At 42.3% G+C, this 16808-nt stretch overlaps 1 protein-coding gene across 1 annotated transcript; it reads right to left on the reverse strand.

The window, feature by feature from the left end:
• Positions 1–3132: 3132 nt before the first annotated feature.
• LOC139406589 (tetratricopeptide repeat domain 39C) lies at positions 3133–16529 on the reverse strand. The gene is made up of 14 exons (XM_071149347.1): positions 15880–16529; positions 13613–13661; positions 12422–12550; positions 11827–11941; positions 11241–11601; positions 8046–8214; positions 7164–7257; positions 6942–7049; positions 6723–6832; positions 6482–6605; positions 6100–6197; positions 5860–5964; positions 5701–5739; positions 3133–5578 (listed from the first exon to the last, which is right to left on the reverse strand). The coding sequence occupies exons 1-14, from the start codon at positions 16020–16022 to the stop codon at positions 5489–5491; spliced, it is 1734 nt and encodes a 577-aa protein (XP_071005448.1). The 5' UTR covers positions 16023–16529; the 3' UTR covers positions 3133–5488.
• Positions 16530–16808: the final 279 nt, after the last annotated feature.

The following is a 16808-nucleotide window of genomic DNA, read 5'->3' on the forward strand; positions in this document are numbered from 1 at the left end:
GCTGTGTTACATGGCCTTTGTGAATCTACAGGGATGATAATACGAGGAGATGTGTTAGGAGGGTTAATGTCACACAATATTAATTTTAATTTAAAGAAAATAAATAACAACATGAAGTGATGAACTACAATTGATACATTACGGTCAGTATGATATAAAAAAAGAGCATTCTATATTATCCTTTCACATCTATCTGCTATTCAACTGACCTGCTTCTCTGGACCAGCTGTGAATGAACTGGGGTTGTTGTGGTTGAACATACATCTGTGTCACTCCCATAATGCTTTGGGAGACCAATGGAATCATATATGGTGTTCTTCTGCTCTCCTCATTCACATGAAATGCTAGTGCATTCTGACCAGTGCACTGATGCATGTGGGCAACTGGGGCCTGGGTGAGAGGCAATGAAGGGGGTCTTGTTTCCTCCTGGGCCAAAAATGGGGGATGAAGCAGAGTGGCTGTTGTTTCCTGTGGAGCTGGTACAGATGGGTTTGGTAAACTGGGTGGCAGAATAGGAGGGTACATTGATCGGAGGGCCTCTATTTCCTCTGCCTTGGAGGTCTTTGTTTCCTCTGGTTGTGAGATGGCTGGGCACATCACACTGGGGACTGTAATGGCTTGTGGCTTTGAGATAGATGGTGGGCTAAGCAATGGGAGTGCTCCACTTTCTTGAGCAATGGAAATCGTTGGGAGCACCAAACAGAGTGTATTAGCCTCCTGTCCAGCTGAAATCGGAGGATACACTAAACTAGAAGCACTTATTTCTTCTGCTGCTGAAACACCTGGTGGCATGAAGGTGGGTGGGCCCATAACATTGAAGCCTGTCATCTCATCTGACACCTTGGGTAAAATACCTAAGTTCACCCCATTCATTTGATCCACTATCATTTCATTCATGTAGGGGTTGTAGGCATTTGCATCAGGTAATGCTGTATTTACGTCCATGTGCTTGTAGAAAGAGTTGTCTCCAGGTGAAATTGGATTCCAACCAAGTTGGGTTAAGACAGCCTTATTTCCACCACCAAAAAGCGGAGGGTCCTCAGTCACCACTAAGGGCGTGACCAATTTGGTGGCTGGCTGATCTTTGACCATTTGTGATGGGGCTATAGGCGGGGTCAAACAGGGTGTGCAGTCAGACTGGGCGTTGCCCGGTGCACCAGTGGCAGCACCACCAGCTGCTGCTCGAGCATTCCTAATTTTCTTACTGACTGATGAGTCTCTCTGAAACACTATGGTCTCTGGGACATTGTCTGACTGCACCACAAGCATGTACTCACAGGGCACAGAAGGTGTCCTGATCAGAACAGCATTGGATATGAGATCGATCTCACTCAGTGGGACCCTCTCGAAGAGAGCTGACTCGGTACGCCGGGTCCGGTCTGAAGCAGCAGAGTTGATGTCACAGTCAGCTGTCATGCAGTCGGTGCTGGATTTCCTGCGGAAGACGACTACATCATCGGTCTGCTCTGCTGAGATGGGGTGAGGGGACACGTTAGAGACACCTGTCTGCAGAAGGCTCTGAAGGCCATTGTCATTGAGGTATTGGCTTGCTAGGGAAGTTACTTCTGAAGCTTCAAATGAGTCTGATAGAACAGGCAATGTTGAGACGGTGTACAGAATGTCCTGGCTGTGGATCCAGGGTTGCTCAGCACCCTGCTCCTCCACTCCTGGAATACTGGGAAGGGTTGGGAAAATCCAGACCGGAGGGTAAACTCCACATGGTTGGACATATGGACCACCAGAAGAGACTGCTGTGGCACTTTCATTCTGAACTGCCAGTGGAGCAATCACAGTTCCAATGCCATGACTTGGTAACTTAGGCACTATAAAATTAAAACAAATATGATTGACTTGTCAGGTGTTCAATTGTAATTTCTTAAAAAGCCTGATTTGTAACAGAAACATGAACTAATGTATTTATTACAGTACTCTTCAGGTAAATGTTTTGGTGCCTGGGCATGGCCTTATCATTGTGAACTATTATCTAGTTAGGCCTACCTTTAGTTGTATTGAATTCTCTCACAAGGGCTTTGATAGCAAGAGTTGGATTTTCTGTACACAACATAGCAAGAAAATATGTTACTTCAGTTTTCGCAACAGATTTCATCCTATGTTGAAAAAAACGAATGCTATTCTCCACAAACATGTATACCTGTCCTGAAGCGCAAGAGCTCAGCAAAGTACAACTGAGCAAACTGTGAGATGTAATCTGGCCGCCTTTTCACTACCGCCCGACTGAGGCCTTCCAAAAGCGTCCTCAAACCCGGAGGCACGTTGACTTTAGCGGGATAGCTGTAGGACATCTCGGCTTCAATGGAGCATCACCTCATAGAGAGAATTCTCCTGATGGGAAATACTATATCAATTAAATCAATCAAATGCATCTGCCTATATTAACGTATATATAAAGAACCCGTCAGCTTCAGATACTTTTTTTATGTAGGTTGACTGTGTTTCAACTTTTGTCTGAAAAGTTGAACTTACTCTGCGAAGAAACTGTCCTCTTTTCAATTCCCGTATTACAAACGCAAAACAATATGATGTCAAATGACTTTACCAATAGAGGTAACAATGTAATAAAACGGTAAAACGAATTGCGAAATAAGCAGTTCGTCATAATAACGGGCGTGGTCCACATTGGAAAGGCATTATTATGCGTCAGCTTTAGATCACAATGCATGGTATCTGAACTACCTCCATATGGTGGCCAACTAATCAAAGAAAGTATTTTTTTCTTCATATGGGCATAAATTAAACCACAAGACCGATGTTATCGGCATTACAATATACTGAACAAAAATATAAATAATATGCAACAATTTCAAACATTTTACTGAGTTACAGTTCATAATATAATACATTCATTAGGCCCTAATCTATGGATTCCACATGACTGGACAGGCAGGGGCGCAGCCATGGGTAGGTCTGGGAGGGCATAGGCCCACCCACTGGAGAGCCAGGCCCAGCCAATCAGAATTGTTTTTTACCCACAAAAAGGCTTTATTACAGACAGAAATACTCCTCCGAAAATATCTGAGATTTTTTATTTCAGCTCATGAAACCTGGGATCAACACTTTACATGTTGCGTTCATATTGTTGTTCAGTGTAGAAACAGCTCATTTGAAATGCTGGATTAATTGACAGTCCTTTATTGAACAGTTTGTAGATCTCTTTAGACACCACACAGGACCACCCTGTTACAATTGAACTATCTCCACATCATCCTCTACAACCCCACAACAAAGTGGATAGAGCACATTTCTAAGACAGAAATGTCCCATTTTTTTAGTTGGTATACATATAATGACATTTAACTCATATCATGTGGAGATACTTTGCTCTTACAGCTGTGGACTTACTTTATACCAGCACTTTATGGCCACACTCAGTAGTCAACACTTTTACATGACACCAAATCTTACATCCCTTTACACAATCACAGGAGAAGATGGGAGATCACTGACGGACTTCAGTGTAGATGTAAAAAAAAAAAAAAGGTGTTCATACCCATCCTTGAACATGAAAAAAAGAGTCCCACTTTAAATGAAACACAGCATATTGAAGCTTTCACAAGCCATTTACCCTAAGGCCTATCTATGTAGATTCTTCAGAACTCTTTCATAAGAATATGCCATTTTATATGAAGGGTGGAAAATAGTTATTCTTAATTTAGCACGCACAAGATGTAAAGACTGTTTATATCACCCTTCATGTAGTCTGAATTAAATACAGTTTAAATCACCCTTCACATGATTGGGGAGTCCCATTGGGCGGCGCACAATTGGCCCAGCATCGTCCGGGATTGGCCGTCATTGTAAACAAGAATTTGTTCTTAACTTACTTGCCTAGTTAAATAAAGGTAAAATAACAAAATGAATGTAATGTGAATTAAATACCATTTAAATCACACTTCATGTAGTATGAATTAAAGACCGTTGATATCACCCTTCATGTAGTATGAATTTGCTAATGAAAGATTTGTGCTATGTAGTGCTTGTACAAGTAGTTAAGCATTTGTTATTCATTTGAAGTGGGACCCAAAAAAATGTAAACGAAGTTTGTGACAGCTAATCAAACTTCCATTGTAAAATGAGCACTCTTCTTGCTTGCTTTTTATTGCTTAGAGACCATACCTCAGAGTGATTATAAAAACAGTGATACAATACCCTGCACTTTCAATTTAGTTTGTGACTGTCTTGAATGTTTCACTCATCATCAGTGTGGCCTGATATAAAAGCCCGATCAAACTAAAATTACAGAATATTAAGCTTTAATGTCCAGTTTGTACAGTAACCTAAAACCTACCATGATTATTACAATGCCTGTAGTTAATAAGGACCTTGTTGGATTTTGTTAAAAACCAGAGTAAATATTAATATAAATGTGTTCTGTTGTCACCAGAGTATCTCAGGAAAAAAATGTTCCGATTCATAGTACACAGCTGTAGAAAAGGATCTTTCAGGTCCTTGGGTCACTAATAATACCCCTGCCATTGCATGCATAGTGTGCAGATCAATGCCCACTGCTTGTAAACTAAAATAAAGAATCTATAACATTGTTTGGATATTGCATTGTGCAAAAATGTTACAAAACATTTTAGAAGTGCATGTTATTTGTAAGCTAATATGTGAATGTCAGAATGTAAAAGCAATTTTATAATATTCAGAATTCAAGGTACCTGACACTAATATTACAAGGTTTCACTGCATGGCATAGTACACTCTGTATGGCACGCTGCGTAATACAATACTACAAGGTAGCAGGCCACTAAGTACTTGTCCCATCATTTAGGGGGTTGTTGTCACCATAAAACTTCACTAATACTTTCTCATTGCAGAAAAAATGATATATGTTTGTTGGCATCATGACAAGCAAAGTATGGCCATTTAATCTAGGACACATTTCTGAAAAACCAGAGGCGATAATTGTATGGATATTGGTCAAAAAGAGGGTACTACAACAGCGACAACTAATACAATCAAGAACCTTTGTCTTGCCTTGTCACATGAGGCAAACACAAACAATTGGCAAATAACCATTTGATCACGATTATGGGTTGTAATCAAACATCTCTCGTACATGTCTTCCCAAGAACATGACAAGAACACAAAAGACAAGTTTACTTACTGTTTAACTGTACTGTTACTACCTGTAGTCAAGAAAACCTGACAATGAGAATAAGATGTGCCTCTTCAAGAAGTATCCTATGTACCATTATGTATGGATGGTCCAAAGAATGGAAGGAAGGTTTGCAGGGCTAAAACCCTCCACTAGATTAAGAAGAAAATGGTATTGACTATGAAATTGTTGGTTTATTGTATTTGGATGTGTAAAACATATATCAGAAAAAGGGGGGGGGGGGACTATTTTGTCTGATGAGTCATACTGTGGTTTTGATTAGAAAATAGCCATGCTTCCTATATCATCAAGTGCACAGCTGGAGACGGAGTCGTTGCCTCATCATTATTCGTCCAGTGGTGGGCGGGGTCATTGGGGTACCACTTCCTTCAGCGTGGCCATGGCTGAGTGGATGCGCACGTGAAGTCTGTTCTCAAAGTCATAGCCTGCATAATCCTCCTGAGAGGCAGAGCACAGAACAAATGATGACTTCACAATCAGAATGGATTGTGTTACGTAGTCATTTCAAACCCAATTGGAAAACCCTAACCATTCATATACATGTCATCTGATAACTGTACCTTTGCCTGAAGCAGAAATGCTCTCCCTTTTCCCACCGTCTGGATAGAAACACAATGCAAAAAAAATCTCATTAGTCCATCGAGATAAATCCTTTAATACAATTTTGGACACAGACACCCACATACACACACAGATTGTCTGAGTTGAGATATTCTCACCTCTGGCTGGGCAAGCAGGACACATCCAAGCTCATAGCAGGAGTATGGCTGCACATAAGAGTTGGTTTGTCGACCAAACTCATCTCTGGCAGCCAGCTGGAACGACTAGATGGGAGGAGAAAGACCAAAGGAAAATCTAATTATATAATTGACCACAAATACATAGTGAGTTACATAATTAATTGTACCTGCATAAGATAATGTAATCACAGTACAATAATGTGCTCGGGCACAAATGACCTGGATGGCATCTTTATTATTTCCATGACATTTGTGGATGGAACCGAGAAGGAGGTTTTTCAGACCTCTGCACGATGCGTCATCCACACTCTGTAACACTGAAAAGAGAGGAGACAACGGACTCTATTTGACCTGTATTGTGGAAGTTCAGCGCAATCGGAAATCCCCTTTACATTTCTATCGCTCAATCTGAAAGCGATATTCAGCGATACAGACTGAACAAAGCCCAATGTCTCAAAGACAGAAATGGTCAAATAATTCACAACATTGGTCAGAAATGTTCAAATACTTCACAACATTTAGTACAGTGGTTTGCACCCCATTGTGTCAAAGGAAACTCCTTGACTTGGAGATCCCCCTCTGATAAAGGTCCAGCCCTTACACTGATTCATGAGCTGCAGTTTGGAGGAGGAGCAGTTGGGAAGAGCCTTCCACAGGTACAGCACCTCTATGACCCCCAGAATGCACAGCTCTCTGGTGGGAGACATCTTCCTCAGTCTCTCTGCCTGCAGTAGGATGGGGGCAGAGAGGCCATGGTAGAGAAAGGGAGAGGGTTCATGGTTAATAGTTTCACAAAGAGTGGATAAAGACATGGTAAACACATCTGGGTGAAAATGACCCACCCGCTTGAGGGCAAACTGCTCAATCTGGTTGTTCTTCCTCTTGAACAGTTTCTGGACATCTTTGAAGACATCCTTGGCGCCATCTAAGTCCCCTGCAGCTCCCTGACATACTTTACAGGGAGTGGGGGGGGGGGGTTAGAGTGTGAGATAATTTTGAGAAGATGATGAAGACGATGAGAATCAATGGTCCACACGTTCCTGGGGCAGTGGCTCTCTCACCTCCAGTCAGGTAGGCATAGTAACACTGTGACCATCGGGACTCATTCTTCAGCCTCTCAAATGACCTAAACGCATCCTCAAAGTTCATCTCGATCATACTGCACCAGCCTGAAGTCAAGACAAGACAAATGGATACATTCTGAATGAACTGAATGTACATGATGAGTGTCTGCATGTGTGGGTGCTCATTTGAAAGTAAGCATGAATGTCAGGGAAACATACCAATTTCATAGAGACACACGTGCTGGATCTCTCTTTGGTCTGATGCCAGCTCTAGTGCATCATGGAAGGACACCAGAGCACTGTTAATTTGGCACTGGAGATAGATGGGATAGAGATAGCATCACTTTACACAATTACGAGCTACTAGGGTCCTATAAAATCTGCATCGAGGAGAATGCGGATGGAATCACGGAATCCAGACAATCCAGACATGCATTGAACTTAGTAGGGAATCAACTAAATGTATTGAACATGTATTAATTTGCCCAGGTTTATCATAACACAAAGAGAATGCAACTTTCTAAATAGGCAAAGAGAATTCCCCGTCTGGGTATGTGCGGTGCGTGCCACTTTGTGCAGCCATTAGCGATGATGCTAATGAAAAGTATTTTGGTAGATGGAAAGGCTTTCCTGAAATCTACAAAGTACCTGTCAGAATTACCTGTCAGAATTATATCATGATTATCTGTATAAATCCAGTGGGTACTTGTTTTGAAAACTCTACCAAACAACATTCTCTTGCAAGGTGAGTGCTGGAATTAAAGGGGCAACTATCTACATATCTAAAAAAAAAAAAAAATCAAGACCTCAAAAATAGTCTCCTGATGTGGTTTAAGCATTGTTGTGGACTTAGAATATCAAATGTAGCTGTTTTTCTGTTTAAAAAAGTGTGATTTTGAGAGTGAAAACCAGGGGAAAATGGAGAGAGAAAGAGAACCAGAGAAAATTAAATTTGGGAAAAAGCTAAATGTAATTAGGCAAATAATCTAATGGATTTTATAGAGCCCTAATCTACTAAAACCTACAACAATTTACTGTATTGTACAACGCTAAGCGGCAACAGACTGTTATTTCACAGTCAGATGACCCCATCATGCTCACCTCTAATCTCTGAACCCGTCCTTTAAAGAACATGAAGAGGGAGGAATTGGGGTAGACCACAGCCTTCCTCTGGAGAATGGCCTTGGCCTCTTCCAGGCCTGCCTGAGTGTCAGAACCATCCAGAGCAAAGAAAGGCAGCACTACTGTGTGGTACCACAGGAGGGCCAATCTGGGCAGAGGAAAGAGGAAGCAATCAGGTTTATTTGTGAGACAATACTAGATGTTTTTATTAAATATTGATTACTGTACATTCAAGTTTGCTAGATAGTTAATATGAAACATTGACTTTCTTGACAAAGAAAAGCGTTGTTAAGATGGCATATAGAACAAAATTGCACCCCACTCCAGTAATTTGGTAAAACATCATCTCAATTTCATAAATAGCAAATGGTAGTTTCTGTCTCAGTTTCTGTTATGTATTTTGTCTAATGCAGCTGTTTTACTAGGATCATTTATTCTAAGTCCACAGGGCCTTTTTTCACCACTAGCCATTCTAATAAGCACGTGATTACCGCTATTCTTAGGTCTATCTACTTCTTACGTCACGAGTATTCACCATTCAACTGCCACTGACAGCATGTAATTGTACTTAATGTTTCCTCAATTCTCTATGACATCAAATATTCCCATTTGACATATTTGACTAACTAACACCTGTCCCTGGTTGCATGTATTATACAATGAATAAATACCCTATGATTATAATATGCCATTATGATTCTACAGATATTACAGAACAGATGGCCATGTATGAGACAACAGGAACAAGCACTGTGCCAAGAGCAGAATAAGCAGAATAACACAACACGTCACCCCCAATCAAATCAACATCAAGACCTGTGCTCTGCTTTTCTATCAAACGATGACATCATATCTACGTATAGCAGCTCACTCAAGCAGTAAAAATAACTGACAGTGACCTGAACATTATGAACTGTTGGGAACTGACTTTTAAACTTGAAAATATGAAATATCCTTATGCATGGCACAGATGCAGAGAGGGGAACTCTCTCTGAGGAGACTCAGTATAGGAGAAAGAGTTAAGTATCAGTGCTTGTGTGAATGTCTTTTGTCTTATACAGTTGGGTGGGTTTAAACTTTACTAATCGTCTGTGAGTTTTACTAGGTTAATCTAGAACCTAGCAGAACATAATCTCTTTCCTTCTCTCATTACTTGAAGGTCATTCCCTTCAGTTACAGTATGAGTAAGGCCTCGATTCAATCCGTAGCACTTCAGTTCAGCGTTATAACGTGATTGAAATGTAAAGGTAATTTCCGATTGAGCTGAAGCATATATGAGAGTACCAGCTGTTCTGGATGACTGTGTGATAACGCTTTCGATAGCCGATGTGAGTAAGACCTTACAACAGGTCAACATTCACAAATCCGCAGGGCCAGACAGATTACCAGGATGTGTACTCAAAGCATGGGCGGACCAACTGGCGAGTGTCTTCATTGACATTTTCAACCTCTTTCTGATGAGTCTGTAATACCTACATGTTTCAAGCAAACCACCATAGTCCCTTTGCCCAAGGAACCAAAGGTAACCTGCATAAATGATTACCGCCCTGTAGCAGTCACGTCGGTAGCCATGAAGTGCTTTGAAAGGCTGGTCATGACTCACATCAACAGTATAATCCTGGATACCCTAGACCCACTCCAATTAGTTTACCACCCCAACAGATCCACAGATGACACAATCTCAAATCGCACTCCACACTTCCCTTTCCCACCTGAACAAAAGGCATACCTATGTGAGAATGCTGTTCATTGACTACAGCTCAGCGTTCAACACCATAGTGCCCACAAAGCTCATCACTAAGCTAAGGACCCTGGGACTAAATACCTCACTCTGCAACTGGATCCTGGACTTCCTGACTGGCCATCCTCAGGTGGTAAGGGTAGGCAACAACACGTCTGCCACGCTGGTACTCAACAAGGGGGCCCCTCAGGGGTGCGTGCTCAGTCCCCTCCTGTACTCCCTGTTCACCCATGACTATGTGGCCAAATATGACTCCAACACCATCATTAAGTTTGTTGATGACACAACAATGGTTACCGACAACAATGAGACAGCCTATAGGGAGGAGGTCAAAAACCTGGCTGTGTGTTGCCAGAACAAAAACCTCTCCTTCAATGTGAGCAAGACAAAGGAGCTGATCGTGGACTACAGGAAAAGGTGGGCCGAACAGGCCCCCATCAACATCAACAGGGCTGTAATGGAGCAGTTTGAGAGTTTCAAGTTCCTTGGTGTCCACATCACCAACGAACTATCATGGTCCAAACACACCAAGACAGTCGTGAAGAGGGCACGACAAAACTTTTCCCCCTCAGGAGACTGAAAAGATTTGGCACGTGCCCCCAGATCCTCAAATAGTTCTACAGCTGCACCACCGAGAGCATCCTGACCGGTTGCATCACCGCCCGGTATGGCAACTGCTCGGTATCTGACCATAATGCGCTACAGAGGGTAGTGCGTACGGCCCAGTACATCACTGGGGCCAAACTTCCTGCCATCCAGGACCTATATAATAGTAGGTGTCAGAGGAAAGCCCAAAAATTGTCAGAGACTCCAGTCACCCAGGTCATAGACGCACGGCAAGCGGTACCAGAGTGCCAAGTCTAATACCAAAAGGCTCCTTAACATCTTCTACCCCCAATCCATAAGACTGCTGAACAATTAATCAAATGGCCAGCGGACTATTTACATTGACATTCCCCCTCCATTTGTTTTGTACATTGCTGCTACTCGCTGTTTATTATCTATGCATAGTCACTTCACCCCTACCTACCCCCACCCCTATGTGCAAATTACCTCAACTAACCTGTAGCCCTGCACACTAACTCGGTACCGGTACCCCCTGTATATAGACTCATTATTGTTATGTTATTCTGTTACTTTTTATTATTTCTTACTTTAGTTTATTTGGTAAATATTTTCTTCACTATTCTTGAACTGCACTGTTGGTTAAGGGCTTGTAAGTATGCATTTCACGGTAAGGTCTACACTCGTTGTATTCGGCGCAAGTGACAAATAAAGTTTGATTTGGGAATATTGCCTTTAAATGTCAATCGGACTACAAAGCAGATCTTCAGCGCTACGGATTGAATCGAATCCTAAGTCTATCTCTAGCGCTCCCTCTGTCTTTCCTTGCACTTCAGCCCTCTAAGAAGTGATTTAATACTCATACTCACGTAGCTAGCGGGGCCTTCATGTCCTTACTCTCACTGGCATACATGAGGGAGGACAGACCCTGGAGACGGTCGCCAGGGAAACCCAGCAGGTTGATGATCTTGAGCAGGTGTGGTGGTACCATGGAGATGCAGAGATGGAAGAGGCCGTAGCCGAAGCTGACGGAGCCCTTGAGTCGGTCCAGGGCCTCTGCAGTCACAGCACCCTCCACTGGGGTGTTGTGGTTGGCCTGGTCTGAGGATAGATCCTCCTCATGGGAGGAACAGCGCCTCACGCAGGTCTCCTGCAGCTGACTGATGTCACTGTGGCACTTATTGTACATCTTCCAGGCCTTACGGAGGATCCAGCCTCCTTTGATGTACGCTGTTGAGGAGAAGATACTGTAAGAGTCAATCCAGTCAAATCCAGTTAACTCTCATGATTCCTATTTTACTTGCAAATGTTTCCCAAAATTAGTAGACTGGAAATAATCATATTACATATAATTAAATAGAAAATGCATGAAAACAATACATACTGCATTGCCATCAAGCAAGCTACAGGACATCAGTAACTGAATGATTGTTGATTCAACAAATGATACATTACATGCGAGCTCCTGCTTGATGAAGGAGAGCACAGCGAGGTAGACCTGGCAGTCGGCCACAATGATCTGTCGCTGCAGGCGGTCCACAACCACGACCCCTGACCTCTGGGACTCCAACTGACAGAAAAAAAACACACAGTAGTCTGGTAATTCTCTGATCAACACTCAGCTAAACCATCAGCCATTCCAGCTACGTAATGAAGAAGCCCCCTGTGTTGATCATAAACAGGTCTCCATTCTATTGCTTCGTTACTAATTACATTGAGTGTGGGATTGACGTGATCTCATAGTTGCCAATATCATTAAGCTCAATATAGAAGATCTTGACTTTGATTATTGATACTGATACAGCTGGAAACAATGTGATGGTGTATAACCAGCAGAAATCAAGACAGAATTATGCATGTTACATGACCAATCCCACTGGGCACGTCCCAATGTCTATTTCACATTGGTTCAATGTATTTTCCTTGAAATAACGTGGAAACAGCGTTGATTCAACCAGTGTGTGCCGAGTGGAATGTTGGGATATCCTAAACATAAATTCTCCATGTAAACAAAACCTCTCTGCCTGTCTGTAATCAGTCACCCACTCACACTCTTCTTGATCTTGTTCCTGATTGTCTCTATGACGCCAACGTTGTCACTCTCACACAGCTTCTCTGTGGTCCTCAGGTCGTCACACGCCGTCTGCATCTTCTCCTCCTCAAAGGTCATCATGGCATTCTGCAACATCACACACACAACAACAACAAACCCATTGGAGCTTTTCAGCTAACGCTGGCACAGAGAAAACACTCATGCAAGTAATTAAATAAATAAGTACCTGATTTTAATTTTGATTTCATTGGGGTGTATTGTGAACAAATGTGCGGTAATCGGATTGAAGGAGGGTTATAACACAGGGGTTACACAATGGTATCACAAAGCAGGCTCAGGACAAAGAGCTCTTTCTAGGCCATAGCACACGTTGAAACACTGTTGTGACAACCAGAATCTATTGTGTGTATCTGTGTGATACGTTTGAGACCCACACTCTGGCTTGGTCAAGAATCTCTTTGTTCAGTTGCCTTTATCAAACTGTCAGTCAAAGACATGCAATGTATGCCCTCATCCTTATATAAATATGTATTTTTAATTTCAGATTAATTGAATGCTTTTTCAGTGTGAGGCCCTCTATGCATCAGTGGCCTGTTTGTGTTGTCATTGACCCATCCCCACACACTATCCTTCCAAGCGTTTTTTATTGCATGGGAGAGCAGAGGAGGATGACATTATCTCTCGCTTCATGGTGCTCCAACTCTGACATGAGGGGCAGTGACGGGGTCTGTTTCGTGACCATGCTGCAGAAAATCTCTGCCCCCCCAGGGAGACAAACACATCACTGCAGCAGAGAGATAGCGAGAATATCCACAGCAAAATGCGTTTGATAAACTGAAGATGCATCCATTATGGTAATGTATAAATGAGGGGAAATGGACAATAGTGGTCACGACGATGTAATCCATTACACAAATTGGGTCACGTCAAGTCCTGACACCTCTTCTAACTTATTATGCAGTGTATGGTTTATGATGGTGTAACGTTGCACACTAATATTGTTAGGATGAGTAATTACATTTGCCCCGTCTCTCGTAGCTTGCATGCTTGTAGTGATGTCATGAGAGAGAATGTCAGTAGAGGTAGGATGTGAACCACCACCAGGGAAGTAAGCTAGAGGTTATTGCAACCAAGGGGTCATGACAAAACACCTGTCCTGCAGTCAAGATGCAGTCTGAGGAAACTCACCAGGAAGCTGACAAAACTGGCCCCAAAGCTCATCAGTGGACTGTGAGTCCTGAAGAGAAAGGACAACATAGAGTTATTTTATTTCACCTTTATTTAACCAGGTAGGCTAGTTGAGAACAAGTTCTAATTTACAACTGCGACCTGGCCAAGATAAACCAAAGCAGTGCAACACAAACAACAACACATAGTTACACATGGAATAAACAAACATACAGTCAATAATACAATAGAAAAAGTATATATACAGTGTGTGCAAATGAGGTAGGATAACAGAGGTAAGGCAATAAATAGGCCATAGTGGCGAAATAATTACAATATAACAATTAAACACTGGAGTGATAGATGTGCAGAAGATGAGTGTACAAGTAGAGATACTTGGGTGCAAAGGAGCAAAATAAATAAAATAGTATGGGGTATGTATGGGGATGAGGTATGTTGGATGAGGTAGTTGGATGGGCTAATTACAGATGGGCTATGTGCAAGTGCAGTGATCTGTGAGCTGCTCTGACAGCTGGTGCTTAAAGCTAGTGAGGGAGATATGAGTCTCCAGCTTCAGTGATTTTTACAGTACGTTCCAGTCATTGGCAGCAGAGAACTGGAAGGCGGTCGAAGGAGGAATTGGCTTTGGGGGTGACCAGTGAAATATACCTGCTGGAGTGCGTGCTATGGGTGGGTACTGCTATGGAAGGGAGCGATAGACACAGAAGCTGCATTTAGACAGGCAGCCCAATTCTGAAAATTATTTGATGTGAAAAGATCTGTTGACCAATTAGTGGGGGGGGGAAATCTGAATTTGGATGCCTGTGTAAACGCAGCCAGAGAGACACTTACTTCTGCCTCATACCGAACATAATTCAAGAAAGCAGAGAAAAGATAACCAGTGCACTTGATAATCGACTAGGTAAAGGTTATGTTACTAATGATAACTAACTAAAGGTAACAATATCATAACTGATTATCAATAATCATTACTGAAATTGTTATAACAATAACCATGCACATCTTCCCCACTACTAAGAACCAGATCTGTTTCACACAGTGCTATACTGAGGGACATTCAGTCCGTTCCTCTGTCTCAGCATCATCAGCGACTCATGGAGGGAGAAATGCTTGATTAACCAGAAAGCTAAAATTAGCACAGTAAGTGGCAGTTTCTCCCGTTGGCACAAACAGAGCTGGATTGCAGTGAGTGCAGTGTACTACCCTTCCATTTCTCAGTCACCATTACCCATTCAACTGTTGTTTGGAATGTCAGGGCCAGGCTGGAGTGCAGAGACTACTATTTAATTTCCTGTTTTGGGGTTAGGCTATGAATGGGGATAGTTTCAAGAGACAAGGATAGATTTACATTTAGACACAAATGTAGACTTTCATTATGTTAAACCAAGTCAGTAGCATTCATCTGCAGATTTAAGATGAAATAAAGCAAATCATACATAATCACAGCCACAGGTGCAAACATAATTTAAAGGACAATTATGCCTAACCATGGTCATACCCTGTTTGGAACCAGTGAGTTCTGCCAAAGAGAACAATAATGGCCTTTGTGTTGGACTTGGACAGTGTGTTTGGGGAATTACTTATGGCCACTGAGACTATAATGCTGTAATGGTACCAAAGCCTTGTATAGGCCTAGAATATAAATCGCCTGTAAGGCTCTGATGGATACCGTCTCTAAGCAAATATGCTGAGCTCTGATGTTTTATCAATATTTCTGTCCAACCTTCAATTTGCCAGGGGTTAAATTTGTAGAAACTACCATGCAAATCCATAATAATGCCTCAAGGTGATCATGCATCTGTCATGATTGCATAGGTAAAGAAATGTGATGCACCTATACCTACATACTGTAGGATCAGTGATCACCTCAAGTTGGGAGGGTTAATACAAGTATTTGAACAGGGCCTTGAAAACAGGTTGGTACAGTTAGTCTGATGTTTGAGCACACAAAGGCACACCCTTTAAATTAATCACCTGTGCAATTCAAATAATTATGTAGCCTAATACAGGGTTTCCCAAACTCGGTCCTGGGTGCAAGTTTAGTTTTTTTCCCTAGGACTACTCAGCTGATTCAAATAACCAAAGCTTGATGGTGAGTTGGTTATTTGAATGAGCGTTGTAGCTAGCGCTAGAGCAAAAACCAAAACGGGGGGGCGAGTTTGGGAAAGTCTGGCCTATAGGCCTGCTGTGGGCAATGAGATCTGATGACCAAATATTACTATAGGCTACATTTTATGAAATTATGAAAAGCAGGAAAAGTATCTCACCTGTATTTTCTGAAAAGCTCGTCGCTCTCCTTGAATCCGTTGTTGAGAAGCATGTTGATACCTTGAAGAGCGAGCTCAGCGTCGTCTATGTGCTCAGCTTTCTCCTCTACCTGCTGCTGCTTGGACTGCTCTGGGCCCGCCATTGTTTATGCCTATCGTCTGCTGAATATAATGAATCAATTCAACACAGGCCAAAATGTGGTGTCAAAATTATTATTCCCCGTAGACTATCCCACATTGGTTATTGATGATGGGACTGCGCCGACATATCCTTGCCAATGAGGTAAGAGACGCGTCTTTTCGGGCAAAATTCTGAAGCTGTAACACCGGTAAATTACTAATCGGCGCGCATCCAAGGTTCGTCCAAATGCACCAAAGGCACTATTTACATGCCATTTCTGTGATTAAAATAGGTGTACATTCATCCAGACGTTTTGCTGTCTTGTCTGCCGCACGCGAAGGTCGTCGTCAGTCGAAAAAATGGTTGTCGTCATAACGTAGGCTATAGCTTTGGGCTAGGTATGTATAGGCTCTGGGAGGTTCCAAATATTAAACCTGCTGTGGCAAATCAGCATCCTGCCATTGCACCGTCTGCTAGCCCTGCCTGCGACGGCTTCCCATTTCCTCTCATCAGTACCTTTTCCAAATATGTCCTGCTCTGCCTCCAGAGTCCAATCCTCAGAGCAGATTTTACGACAGCAACAACCTTTCACCTCACAGCCAGCCAATAAGCGGGCACTTGACTGCGAGATTCAGAACAACAGCAGTGCACTGTCACATTAGAACAGACGCCTACAAACCTCATCGTTGAAAGGAAAAAAATCATATTTAGCAAGAAGGCATGCAGCTTGCAAAAACTAGGAAAGATATCCTCAGCATAATGTGCAAACGTGCATAACTTCAGTTTATTTCAACTCCCAGATTTGAGT

This window comes from Oncorhynchus clarkii, chromosome 4 (genome assembly GCF_045791955.1).
Source record: "Oncorhynchus clarkii lewisi isolate Uvic-CL-2024 chromosome 4, UVic_Ocla_1.0, whole genome shotgun sequence".
NCBI lineage: Eukaryota > Metazoa > Chordata > Actinopteri > Salmoniformes > Salmonidae > Oncorhynchus > Oncorhynchus clarkii.